This window comes from Perca flavescens, chromosome 17, assembly GCF_004354835.1.
Source record: "Perca flavescens isolate YP-PL-M2 chromosome 17, PFLA_1.0, whole genome shotgun sequence".
Classification (NCBI taxonomy): Eukaryota; Metazoa; Chordata; class Actinopteri; order Perciformes; family Percidae; genus Perca; species Perca flavescens.
Window position 1 is genome coordinate 18143774 of NC_041347.1, and position 14038 is coordinate 18157811.

Genomic DNA, 14038 nt, shown 5'->3' on the forward strand with positions numbered 1-14038 from the left:
CTGGGAGGCCCGAGTTGGACTCTGTTAACTTGTTAAGTCCTTTGTAAGGCCCAGTTTGGAACTGGTTAAGTCCTCTGGGAGGCCAGGTTTGGAACCTGAGTTGCAACAGAAAACATAAGTCCTCTGGGAGGCCCGAGTTGGACTCGGTTAACTTGTTCTTATACTGCACTGTACATTTAATTCTCGTCTTTTATCTGTATTACATTTTTTTTTAATAGTTTTTAACTGCTATTTAATGTTTTATGTAAAGCACTTTGAATTGCCCTGTTGCTGAAATGTGCTATACAAATAAAGCTGCCTTGCCTTTAAAGTTGATTATTGACCTTAGAAACATGTCAACAGTTCGACCTCCATCACAAACTGATGAAAGATTATGTGATGTGGTCAAAAACTTGGGGGAAAGCTACATGTACTGTAGTAAGTGGGCCTTGAATTTGGAGTGTGTGTGTGTGTGTATGTATATATGTATATGTGTGTATATATATATGTGTGTGTGTGTGTGTATATATATATATATATATATATATATATATATATATATATATATATTTATTTATTTATTTATTTTAAATCCGTGTGACAGAAAATTGATGATGATAAGTGGCTGTTGATGCCTTGGGATTGTTTTGTTCTGTTTTCAAGGTAAATAATGCATTTTGATGGTTGTCTTCTATGTTGCTTTTCTATTGGCACCTTGTTAAGATCTGGTCCAGTCATGCGGTCTGTTCAACAATGTGTCCAACTTGTAAGGAGCTTCTCACTGGGAGGCAGTGATTCATGGTTACTGTTAATTTGAAAGGTTGTTCTTTTAAAAGGCCCCTGTGGGTAGAAAAGGAGAGCTATAGTTCTCTACAGGTACATATGGAGACAGTTGAAGAATAATGAAAGCCATGGTAATAGATGTGATAAAGGAGAAGAAATAAGAAAATGAATGAAAGGTATAACAAGTGGAAAGAGGATGATTTGTGTGTGTGTGTGTGTGTGTGTGTGTGTGTGTGTGTGTGTGTGTGTGTGTGTGTGTGTGTGTGTGTGTGTGTGTGTGTGTGTGTGTGTGTGTGTGTGTGTGTGTGTGTGTGTGTGTGTGTGTGTGTGTGTGGAGAGTGGGAGTTCTCAAGGAGAGAGGTTAAATAATTAGTTATGATAATGACTTAAGAGACAGTTTCCAAGCAAAATAAACAGGTTCATTACAGTCGGAGTATGATGTAAGGCTGGATTATAATGAATTAGCAAATCGGAGCCAAAGAACTGAATGAAACAAGAACTGAGTGGATACATTTAAAGTGTAAATACGCTTATTTTCACGGTTTCTAACTTCTAAAGTAAAATATGACACAATCTTTCAGCAGTTGTTGAGATATCATCGCCCACACGGTTTTGCGTCTCCATTGAATGCTTGCACTCATTTGCTCATCAAAGGTCCTTGTCGTAAGAGAGGGCAGTTTTGAGAGAGCTGATGTCTGAAGAGTCATACAGGCCGTTAGGAAGTTAATCATTACTATCTCAACTATGTTATCATCACGCTGCTGTTTCTTTCTGCTCAGAGACGGAGTTGGTTATCTATCCGCCAACTCGCACGAGATCACAACACAAATGATTAAGGGAGGCAAGGCGGCACTGGAACATTGGCCCTCATTTATGAAACGTGCGTACAACCTAAAACGGGCATACGACGGGCGTACGCCGATTCCTACGCAAAGCTCGGCATTTATCAATTTGGACGTGAGCGTAGGTTGCGATCAAATCTCACGTCTGGTCTGAACTTGTGTACGCAAGTTTCTGAGTCAGCGTGGCCTTGCAGTGCAGCATATAATCCGTTTAACAGGAGAAGGAGAAGTCATCAGTTGATCACTTATCAGCAATGGCAGATCTGGCTCTTTTAGAAGACCTCTATGAGCCGGTACAATAGTGCACACGTACGCACACGTGCCACGGTGGAGCGCTCCATCGGATTGTTTAAGGGCAGATGGCTCGCATCAGTGGGGGGGGGGAGGGGAGACCCTATACACGGCAGAAAAAGTCTGCAACATTGTTTTAGCCTGTGGGGTTCTGCACAACATCTCGCAGGGAAACTGGGTGCCATAAATGTAGCGATGGAGCCAGATGACCCGATGCCCAGAAAGCAGTGTCCAGAACAGCCCCCACTGAAGGAGACAGGATATTATTATTCCTCGCTTTTAAAAGGTAGCCTATAGTGTTATGTTTGGCAATGATATTCATAGGCTACAGGAAACATGCACGATGCACAACATCAAGCCTGTATATTACTATTAGGACTATAGAAAATGCGTCAAGGATGTATAAATTAAATAGGCTAAACTTCAGATAGAGTCCGATTTACTACGGCAACACTGTTGACCGCATCAGTGATCTCTTTCCATTCCGCATTCTTTCTACAGCCTTTAATACCAGTTTTCAGGCTGCCAAAAAGTACACACGTTAGTGCAAATGAACCTGAGATATCAGGGTTTCAATCGCCACCTCTGAAAAGTGCCGCTTCTCAGCCGGATTACGTCTCGCCACGTCGTAAATTGTAGGGGCGAGGCCTCAAAACCGAGAATATATTGGGACGTGATATTTAAATTACGATCGTTTCCAGCCGCTGCATTTATCAATGTACGACCATTCTTACGCTCTGATTGGTGTGATACGAACGTTTCATAAATCACACGTGAAGCCTGTCGTAAGATGATTTCTGCGCTGGTTTCTACGTTAGGCTGATAAATGAGGGCCATTTATGGAGGAAATATTTATTCATAATTCAAATTGAAAGTCCAAAGAGAAATTGAAAGTCCAAAGGGAAAACACAGCGAGATCAAATTTAAAAATATTATTTTTTAAATTTTCCATTTGGCTTTGGCTTTTAAATTTAATATTTGGCTTTTGAATTTCAATTTATCATTGGCTTTTAATTTTCATTTAATATTTTGCTTTTGAATTTCAATTTAACATTGGATTTTAATTTTCCTTTGGCTTTTGAATTTCCATTTAACATTGCCTTTTCATTTGGACTTGACACATGTCAATGTAAATGAGGAGGCGTGGCCCAAAGGCTGGTGGGAGGGTCTGAAACCAAAGGGGTGCAGAGGCACCTTATGAGCAGCAGGGGGAGCTTACTGCTGAGGAGCACACTGTTAAGCATCTGTCTGCAGATTCACCACTAGGCTGGGTCTTGTTTCATATGATAGAAAATGATGATGTAGGCTAAACATAAACCACATTTCATGCTACAACCATGAAGTTTTCATGTAGTTACTATAATTGGGCCCGTGTTAGTGAGGACTAGATTAGGACTGGATTTAAAGCTGATTCTGGTTCCCAACTTCGCCCCAAGTGTGTCTGTTTAAAACCCGACTCAGACAACTTCGCTCTTTTGATGTTATATTTAATTAAGCAACAGTAGAAACATGGGTGTGGGTAGCTCTGCTTATGTGTGTTTGTGTGTGGTCAGATCTCGAGGATGCACACACACAATCTCAACCGGATAGTCATCGTCCGAACTGTGACCTCTCCTTTTTCTTTCTCTCACTTTTTTCTCTGGGTGGTGCGCGCGGTGTGAGGTGCGTGTCCGCGCTATTCTCCAACATGGAGCCTCCTCACAACAGTGCTTAACTGTGTGCTCCTCAGCAGTAAGCGCCCCCTGCTGCTCATAAGGTGCCTCTGCACCCCTTTGGTTTCAGACCCTCCCACCAGCCTTTGGGCCACGCCTCCTTATTTACATTGACATGTGTCAAGTCCAAATGAAAAGGCAATGCTAAATGGAAATTCAAAAGCCAAATATTAAATGAAAATTAAAATCCAATGTTAAATTGAAATTCAAAAGCCAAATGAAAATTAAAATCCAATGTTAAATTGAAATTCAAAAGCCAAATATTAAATGAAAATTAAAATCCAATGTTAAATTGAAATTCAAAAGCCAAATATTAAATGAAAATTAAAAGCCAATGATAAATTGAAATTCAAAAGCCAAATATTAAATTCAAAAGCCAAAGCCAAATGGAAAATTTAAAAAATAATAATATTTTTAATTTGATCTCGCTTTGTTTTCCCTTTGGACTTTCAATTTCTCTTTGGACTTTCAATTTGAATTATGAATAAATATTTCCTCCATAGCAATTGTGTTTACACACCTTAATTAAAATAAGGAATAAAGATACTTTACCATCTAGTGTTATCCATGTAAGCCTGACTAACCTTTTTTTTTTTTTTTTTTTTTTTAAATCAGTTTACACTCAGATTTCATTTACATGATGCTTTAGCTCAGCATGTGTCATCGGTTTCTTCTTTTTAGTCGATGTTGTAGAGCTGAAGCAGCATACATATAGTGCTTGTTGCTATGTTTTATTGCTTTGATCTGATCTTTTTGTTTCTTACGCACTTCTTAGAGCTCTCTGTTATTTTTATACTTAGAATTAAGACGCCTGCAGGAGCCCCAAACAGCGATTTTAAAATAAGAAAATGAAATATTAAAGAGGCAATAGAAAAGAGAGGGACAGCATGTTTGTCTTTTGTGTGGGAGGAAAAAAGACAGAAAAGAGCTGTTCAGAAAAACAGACCGAAGGGCATGGCTAGGCATTGAATTTTCTATTGATTGGTGTCAAGGCTCATGAGCTATAAATTTCCCCTTAGTTAGAAATGAAATCAATAGGTAATTAGTTTCTCCCCCCCACACCGCCCCGTGTCTTAACGTTTGCAACCCAAACATCATCTGATCCGTTCTTTTACCCATTGTAACTGGTGTCACACGTTTTATACATTGTTATAGGAATAGTTCAACATTTGTGAAATACACTTATTCGCTTTCTTGTTTAAAGTCAGATGAGAAGATTGATGATGCTTTCATGACTGTATGCTAAAAAATAAAAGTAGAACCAGCTCTGAGCAAGACCGGGAGCAGGGGGGAACAGCTAGCCTCGCTCTGTCCAAAGTTTAAAAAACAAAAAAACTTCCAGGAGTCACTGTGAGCGGAGACTGCAGAAAGTCTTAAGTAGTACTTTTGGCCAAATTCTAATTTTGGAAGCCAGTAGATTTCACAAGTGACACACTTTCCTGGAAAAGGTTGGCCTTCAGCTGTTGTGGCCATGGCTGGAGAAGAGGAAACAGGTGCCATAACTTCTAAAAGCTGATTCAAAGCTGACAACCATGTTGCAGTGACTGCGATTTGTGATTACTGTGCTGGCTTATTTGGTAGGTGTCAGTCTATGAGAAGTTACGGCAACCAATGTATAAGATAGTACAGTATACAAATGAAATCTATTTCATTATTAATGAATTTGGAGTAAAAAATAAATAAATCTTGGTATCTATAAATTATATAATCTAAGGCAAAAATATATTTTTGTGCGTTTTGTGAGTAAAGCCCAAGTTGTAATAAACCAGAAGTTTCCTTTCGAACCATTTTTAGTAATCTGTTGCATCTGTTTAAAAAATTCTCTGTGGAGGCTGAACAAGACTATAGCCTCAAGTCCTCCAGCTGTGCCTCTCTCAGCGCCTCATTCTTCATAACTCTCCCTCTGTCTCGCAGTCTGTCTCCTGAGCGCTTTGCTCCGTGGCAGCCTGGTGTTTCGCCTGCTCTGTGATGCACTGAGACAGATTTTGCCTGGCTCTTCTTTAATCAAACAGATTAACAGCCAGTATTGTGTTTTTCCTTTTTATCATCCTGTGCATCAGTGCGTGAAGTGCTTCTACTCTTTTTGTAAAGATCAGATTTATAATTAATTCATCATTCTCACCACACAGGACCTTTCCTGGAAACACAGGAAATATGATTTGATCCTGCCTGTTGAATAATACAGTAGTTATTTCTTTTGTCATATCTTTGTTTTGTTCCTATAGGCGGGGAGCCCGACTTCAGTCAATGCTCCATGCAGTTTCTCCAGGACGTCGGTTTCCCCCTCCAGCCAGGACATCTGCAGGTACAAACCACTTCCATTTCACTCCTCAGTCCACAATGATATGAAAACTTAAATAAATTGTATCTATTTATCAGTCCATTAATGGTAATCACTGGGTGATGTTTACCCTTGAGCAATACACTGTCACTGTTTGAATTAGCCTTGGTTGCGTGTAATCTGCTGTTAAATGGATTTTATAGTAAAATGGGTCATCCAGTTTTTTTTGTTTTCATGCTGAGGCAAAGCTTCCGAAACCTTGTATCTCCTTCTTTCAAGTTCCTTTGTTTTCAAATGCATGATGTCTTTTCCATTTCTCTTTTTTTGTCTTTTCTCATTCCTTTTCCTGCTGTCCTTTACCACTGCCGTCAATTATGTTCCTCTTTCATAAACTCACATGCATAAAACACGTTCACACCAGCAGTCAGGATCAGCACTGTCAGAAGCAGACTGCAGTGGTTCTACTGAATTCAAATGGTAAAACCTGTCAAGGTTCAGGAGGTATTTCAGTGACCACCCTCTGCCCAGATGCCCTACCAGCCTCCAAACACACCAAACAACGAGACTGGCTCTCCCTGCTCCGCCCCTCCTCCGTCAACATCCGCCCCAACGGCTCGCTCAGGTTTTCTGTGTCTCTGAATGACGTGGGCCAACGCGTGGACAGTCTCTGTCGCGGCCTGCACTTTATAGACCGCACCTGCTCAGAGGGAGAGCTGGAGCTGAAGCCCAAGCCCGCTCAGCCACCCGGCTCGGATCAAAGGGCGCACACGCTCAACGGCAAGCTGGCTGCAGCACCCACTCACCAGAACCAAAATCTGGCCCGCTCAACACGCACCAACCCCCACCTCGTCCCCTCCTTCACCAACAACTACAAATACATGTTGGGCATCCCTCCCGCAGATTGTCTCCCATCTGACCCTGCCATCCGCACCCCTCCTCCTCTTTCCAACACCCACCTCCACCCTCGTCCCTCTCCGAGCGCCAACTTTCTCCGTCTCCTCCTCCCCTTCTCTCGATCCTCTACCTCGGCCAGCCTGCAGTGCTCCGAGCTGGACAGCTACGCCTCTCATCTCCACATCACCAAGTCCTCTAGTGTCCTTCTGGAAGGCAGTGAGTTAGGCTACCCCGTCGAGGATCTACTGGGAGATGACGACGTGTTTGAGGAGGACCAGCCCAATCTAGTTTCAAGGGGAACGGTTCAGCTGGCCACCCCAGAAACAGTCACCATGACTGGGACAGGTGCTCCTCTGGCCCCCCTTTGCTTTATGGATGAGGACAGCGACTTGGACTGCTGCCCGTCCCCTTTGTCAGAGAAAACTGGGACACTGTCACCCTATTCGCTATCTGAAGACTGGTGCAGGTGGGTGACTTTCTGGATGGTATAATCCACCCTTCCTATGACTTGGTAGAGCCCAGACCATCCCTGTGCCATAACGTGGCAGTGAATCCCAGAGCCCTGTGGAGTAGTGGAGAGCTTCTCATCCTGTTGTGTAACTACCCAGCAAATATCTTGCACCACAGCAGTATTTGTCCTCAAAACCGCTGCTCAGAGTGGAGCTGTTAATCAGGAGAACCTGACACGCAGGTGCTTTAGTCTACACACGCTGCAGCACCATAAGATGTCCTGATTCAGCCACTCATGTTTCTAGAGGAAACATGATTTCATTTCATTTCATACCATTTCATTTCACTTTACAGTTATCTCAGTATGTGTGCCATGTTTTTTACTGTGCTGTCAAGCTGTGTTTTTTAAATAATTTTTCATTGTTACTAGATCGATGAGGCATTTCAGTGTCTTGCATAGGTTGCAAAAATTTGTGATTGATTTTGCCCGCAAGCTTTAATCTTTGCCGTAGAGGCAGTAATAGGGAGGAATGGCAATGTTAAGGAAAATATGTAGGGCCAGAGGTTAGGGTGAAACATTTAATAGTATTGAGGAATGGAGTGCGTGTCCATCTTAGAAATAATGTAAAAGAAGCAGACTGCACAATAAACGACTAGGTTAACAGGGCCGTCTTCTTCACATGGCAGTCTGTGTGCAATCTGATCCAGGCTATGTTAGGAAGGACAGATTGTAAGTAATATTTGATTACAGACTAGGTCATGGCTGCGTGGCCCCTACAGATGAGGCTTGGTAGCGATAGATCTTACTAAGTTGACAAGAAAAACATTTTGAGTCCTACATTGATCACTTTTAGGCCCTCTTATGTCCTTTTTATTTAACCAGGAAAGTCCCATTGAGATTAAAAACCTCTTTTTCAAGGGAGTCCTGGCCAAGAAGCAGCAAAAGAGTTTCAAACATACAATACAATTACATACACATTATGAAAACACAAAGGATCGACTCAAGTGTTCTCAATCTGGACTTAAAAGCGTTCAATGAAAGTAATTCAGTCAATTTCCAGTCTTTTTGCAACATGTTCCATGTGTGGGGGGCTGAGTAAACAAAAGCCCTTTTTCCCAGTTCTGTACGGGCAAGTGGAACAGCAAGCAACAAAATATCATTCAAACGCAAACAATGAGAGCTAACACTCCTCCGTGAGATTAATTTACAGATGTAGGATGGCAATAGACCAAGCATGGCCTTATAAATGAAAGTATACCAGTGACCCAGCCTCCTGGAGGACAAAGAAGGCCATCCCACTCGAGAATACAGTTCACAGTGATGGGTCAAGACCCTACAATTAGTAATGAACCGCAGAGAAGCATGATATGCAATGTCAATCTTATGGAGACATTTAGCAGAAGCATTCATGTACAACAGGTCTTCATAGTCTAAAATAGATAAAAATGTTGCATTAACAAGGCGCTTTTTTTGCCTCAAAAGAAAAACAGAATTTATTACGAAAGAAAAAGCCCAATTTAAGTTTAAGCATTTTCACAAGATTATCTATATGGGGCTTAAAAGTCAGGGAGTCATCAAGCAAAATACCAAGATACTTGTAGGTGTGAACCATCTCTATGACATTTCCCTCAAGAGTGGACACTAAGGGAGTAGATTGAGGGACCTTCTTAGTGTTTGAAAACAACATTAGTTTGGTCTTTTCAGCGTTAACAACCAGTTTTAGCTGGATAAGTGTGTGCTGGTCTTAAACACAAAGGAATTTCAATTATATACTGTCTTGGTTTTTTTTTTGGCCCCTGGGCTGTGGTCTGTGCATGTAGTCCGTTCCAGATTATACGTTTTATACGTCAGCTGTGGGCTAAGAGAGATACATGAGCTTAGAATTGGCAAGGTGACCAGATTCAGAGATCAGGAGAAAGATTATTGGCTTCAAATAGCCTGCATAGTCTCTGACTAACAAACACATCGTGGCAGCTTTCTGTCAGGTGGCTTGAAGCGTGAGCGCGGAACCTGACCTCACCTGTGAAAGTCTGAGTGTGGGTGCATGGTTGTTTTGAACAGACGAATGGCATGTTAATTATTAGCCAGGTCATTTATTGACATTATTTCAGAAAATAATGATCGAAAGTCTCTCAAGAGGTGACTTGGACTCTTTCCTTATCAGAAATGTCAACGTTTTTCAGAGAAACCTAAAGGTACAAACATGTTTAGATTTAGTGTTTCTCAACAAAACACATTGTGTGAACCAGATACTTTACTAACAAAACGGGGACCAAAACATGGCTGCATAGGGCCTCTAGTATTTAAAAACTCCAAAGAGTACCTTTTAAGCTTTTACGTCTAACAATATAAACCACAAGAGTCTGTAATTCCTTAACCTTCCTCGTAAAGATAAGTTTCTTCTCAGCACATTTAATATTCTCTTTTAAGGCAAGCATGGCCACAGAAAGAGAGAAGTAACCTCTTAAGGCATGCACAGAGGGGAAAGGAGTGAAAAGGGTGGTGCTGCCTCTAATTGAATTGTGTTTTTCTCTGAACAGCGTGTCTCTAGAAGATTGTAGAGCTTAAACTGTTCCGACTAAAAACGTGCTGAGAACAGGAGAGAACAAAATGCCTTGGATGTCACACTCTGCCACCCCGAAGAATATCTGTTTAGCACAAACGCAAAAAAAGAAGATAAAAACAGATGGTGTTGAAAAATTAATTTGAAAATAAATACATAAACATTTCAGGTCCAGGGCAGAGCAAGGAATAGCTGCAGGGAGTGACTCTTAAAGCGACACATTGAGAGTTCTGAGTGCTGAATGCCACAGGAGAAGTACGAGGTAACTGACGGGCAAACAGCAAAAAAGTGAATGCCTCGCCAGGGCTGTAATGTTGTTGAGCTCGTTTCCCTCTCAGCTTGTGGTGTTTGATTTCCCGACTCTGTTTTGCTTCTCACATTTTAATGTTGACATACTATAACGGCGCCTCTGTCATCCCGGAATTACTGTTAAACAAGGTGGGTTTTGGCTGCTCAAGCGATGCAGATTACATTTCAACTTCCCATGCCTTACGTACTTGGAATGTGCTGCTGCCGAAACCGATACAGTAAATGTAGCGGTTTAGGATTATTCTGTTAAATGTATGGTAAACGCATCACTTTGAATGATCAAGCTGCATTTTGTGTGCTCCGATTTCTACCTCTAAGTGCCTTTTTGTAGCAGTTTAAAGACAATCTTGCAGGCATCTAGCCTGAAACCTAAATTTCTCAGCTCAAGATCCCTACAGTCCTCTTCCACTCATGTTGATTACTGATCACTTTATTTCCACCGTGGTTCCATGTGGAGGTGTAGTGATTTTTCTGTTATGCCCTCCTACGTTTAAAAACAAATCCACATCAACATTAGAATCATTTGTCAAATCTGTCCATTTCAGCAGGAGGCAACCCTTGATATGAGCACCAAGAGAGTCCAGGACTTGAGGCTGGTTTTTGTTTAGTTTGTACACAACAGTATGTGTGGGGACATAATCTGCAGTTCATCTTGTGATCCATACAAAAAACACAAACAAAGCAGCTCTCTAGCAGCCATAACCAAGAGAAAATACGCTCTTCCAAAGATGTTAATTGTGCCTCCTCTATCCCTTAATCCCTCTGTCCTCATTCCACTTCCTCCACCTCCTTTTCTATTTGAGAAACCTGTAGAAATGACCTATTTCTATCCTTCTTTGTTCACTTTGTCATTTAATCTTGTAACGCTTTGGCCAGATCAGTGTAGTCTGGAAATAGACGTTAACTTGCTCGCTCACTTTCTAACGTGTGGGTGTGCATGTGTGTCTTAATGTGTTATTTTCCTCCCATGAATCAAGATAAAGACAGACCCATTTGAACACCCTGCTCTCTTCTCCTTCTGCATCTTCTTTAGATGCTTTTGTTTACTCGTTTATTCTTCCAGAGAGAGAAGAGCCACAGCTCCCTGCATCTCACTCAGGGGAAAACACCGTCAAAGCTTTTCCTGGTTTATGCAATCAGTAAAAAATAGGTGATTTGAAGTATAGGTTTAAATAACTGCTTGCGCCTTTCTCTGTGTAGCTTGTTGTGGTGTAAGAATTTTTGGGCTTATTGCTCATTCAATGTCATGTGTGTGCTCAAATTACCTTCTCCAACCCTTCATTTAGTCTCTTACCACTGAAACAAAACTATGACTGGCTTACTGGTGAAAGTGTGTACAAAGTTGTCTGGATTTTCACACAATCTATCTCAGCGACAAATCCACTCCTCCTTAACAAGGGTGACGAAACCGCTCCTGTCCTCTAATCTGTCAGACCATGTCCGACATGTGATCTTGAGGAGGAGAGGGGGACCGCTTTAGTCTGATATCAAAATCTGATTGGTTCCTCTCACTGAGAAAAGCCTGTCCAGCAGTCCTTAGCGGTAGCAGACACCTTATCGAATGTTCCAGCTCTCTGCATCTTTGCCAAAATATTGTACAGAAGACGCATCTACGGGGGATGAACATAATATCACAAACACCTGCTAAATTGAATGCATGCAGTAGCACTGCAACAAATGCCAGATTTGAGAAGCTTTAAAAATGGAACAAATTTTTAGGTCAACATTTGTGTTGGTGTACTGGATGCCATGTTGTTAATTATATTGTCTGCACTCCTTGTATGTGTATAATATATTTATGATTACAGGCAACTTGGATCACTTCTTCCAACCCCTTTAAGATTGCCGCTGCTACAACTATAGGGTATCTCAGATTAGATTTGCTGTGTCCAATTTTGCTCTGCGACCTTGCAAGAACACAGCGTTATTTTCTTAAAATGTCATTTTGATTTGGAAATGAAGTGCTTTGAATCAAATGAGTTTGACTTGATTGTGTTTATTCATGTGGGACATGTATTGTCGTCTGCGTTCAGGGTCTTAATATTTGTAAAATAATGTTCCCACCTTGCTTTTCTTTTTTTTTAAGATTCTTTTTTGGGCATTTTAGGCCTTTTAATGATAGGACAGCTGAAGAAGTGAAAGGGGAGAGAGAGGGGGAATGACATGCAGCAAAGGGCCGCAGGTCGGAATCGAACCCGGGTCCGCTGCGTCGAGGTGCAAACCTCTACACATGGCCGCCCGCTCTACCAACTGAGCTATCTGGGCGCCCCACCTTGCTTTTCTAGATCTGTGGCATGTGTATACACACACACACACACACACACACACACACACACACACACACACACACACACACACACACACACACACACACACACACACACACACACACACACACACACACACACACACACACACACAACTAGATAATGCTACAAGTTTGCTGACACATCTTCCAAAACTCAAGTTTGCTGGAGTTCAGGGAAATATCTGTCAGCTTTGCTTGCCAACTTTTCTCTTTTTGATCTTTCCTCTCCCCGGTCTTCCTCCTATTACAGCTGTCTGGCCTCTAGCTTAGTGTTGACTGTATTCTTTGGCTCCCGTAGGATTTGTCACTGTGAAGGGGATGACGAGAGTCCTCTGATCACACCATGCCACTGCACAGGGAGCCTGCGCTTCGTCCACCAGTCCTGTCTACAGCAGTGGATCAAGAGCTCCGACACTCGCTGCTGTGAGCTCTGTAAATATGAATTCATAATGGAGACCAAGCTCAAACCACTGCGCAAGGTAAGACCATTTGGATGTGCACATTTGTCTGAAGTCAATTAATGCACACGTTCATTAGTTCAGCCTCAGTTGATAAATTCAGGGTGTCGTTGCAGCTCAGTGTCCAAACTTAACTCAAATGGTTCAGAGGCAGTACACTCCCATTAAAGACTCTTATCAATCGCTGTGGCCTGGAGATAGCAGGACACTCTAATTAAAATTCTTCCACCCTTCATTAACTGCACAAAGGGCCTAAAACAAATGCTCCGCTGTTAATAGCTTCTGAATCCCATTGGTCAACATTGAAATTGTTCACGTATGAGCACGCGAAAATGAGATGAGTATTTCAGTCTTGTGAAGTGTTCATCAAAAGATGCTTGGTTCCATCTCGCACTGCAACGCCCGCTTCTCATCAAAGTGACCCTGCAATCGTTTCATCACTAAATACAGAGGAATGCATTTTGGATGTTGGGACAGCCTGTACAGCTTATTTACAAAACTGATTTTAGTATTTTGTGTTTTCTTTCTCTCCCTGGGCTCATTTCCTGATTTATGTATTGTGAAACCAGTGACAGACAAGGCACCAGGCCTCTGTGTGCTGCCGGCTGTATGCCACTTTTCTTCTGTCTTACTCGCCATGCCAAGAAACGTTATGTAGCATTGGATCTTGATCACAGAAGCTGATTGTTCTCCATCCAATATTTTGCCCACACTCCGAGTTGCTCCAGAAAAGAGAGCCAGCAATTAAATTGCTTTAAGTTTAAAGTGTGTTTGAAAGCTTTTGTCTTTGTGTGTAAATGTATTGTTGACCTCCTTTTAATGTCCTTCCTTTGTCTTTTCCTTCTCTCTGTCGCAGTGGGAGAAGCTACAGATGACTGCAAGCGAGAGAAGGAAGATCATGTGTTCGGTCACCTTCCATGTCATCGCCATCACCTGCGTGGTATGGTCTCTCTACGTCCTCATCGACAGAACAGCGGAGGAAATCAAACAAGGTCAGCACAGACTCGGACGCACACACAAACATATACAAAAGCATTGATGTAACGCCATTGTCTGTGTTGGATGTAGTGTTGTTAGATGTCGACCATTTATCTACAATCTTCCATCATTCATATTCAGTATTTATGACAAATCTGCATAACTGTAGTGTTATTTTCAGCTGTGTGA

General features: G+C 41.8%; 1 protein-coding gene across 3 annotated transcripts in view; it reads left to right on the forward strand.

The window, feature by feature from the left end:
* The window catches only part of marchf8 (membrane-associated ring finger (C3HC4) 8), a 90822-nt gene that overhangs the window by 70515 nt on the left and 6269 nt on the right, over positions 1–14038 (forward strand). For all 3 annotated transcript variants that reach the window (XM_028603488.1, XM_028603489.1, XM_028603490.1), the window contains 3 exons: positions 5833–5912; positions 12712–12892; positions 13728–13863. In XM_028603488.1, coding sequence (XP_028459289.1) covers positions 5833–5912; positions 12712–12892; positions 13728–13863 — 397 coding nt within the window. The remainder of the gene's footprint in view (positions 1–5832; positions 5913–12711; positions 12893–13727; positions 13864–14038) is intronic.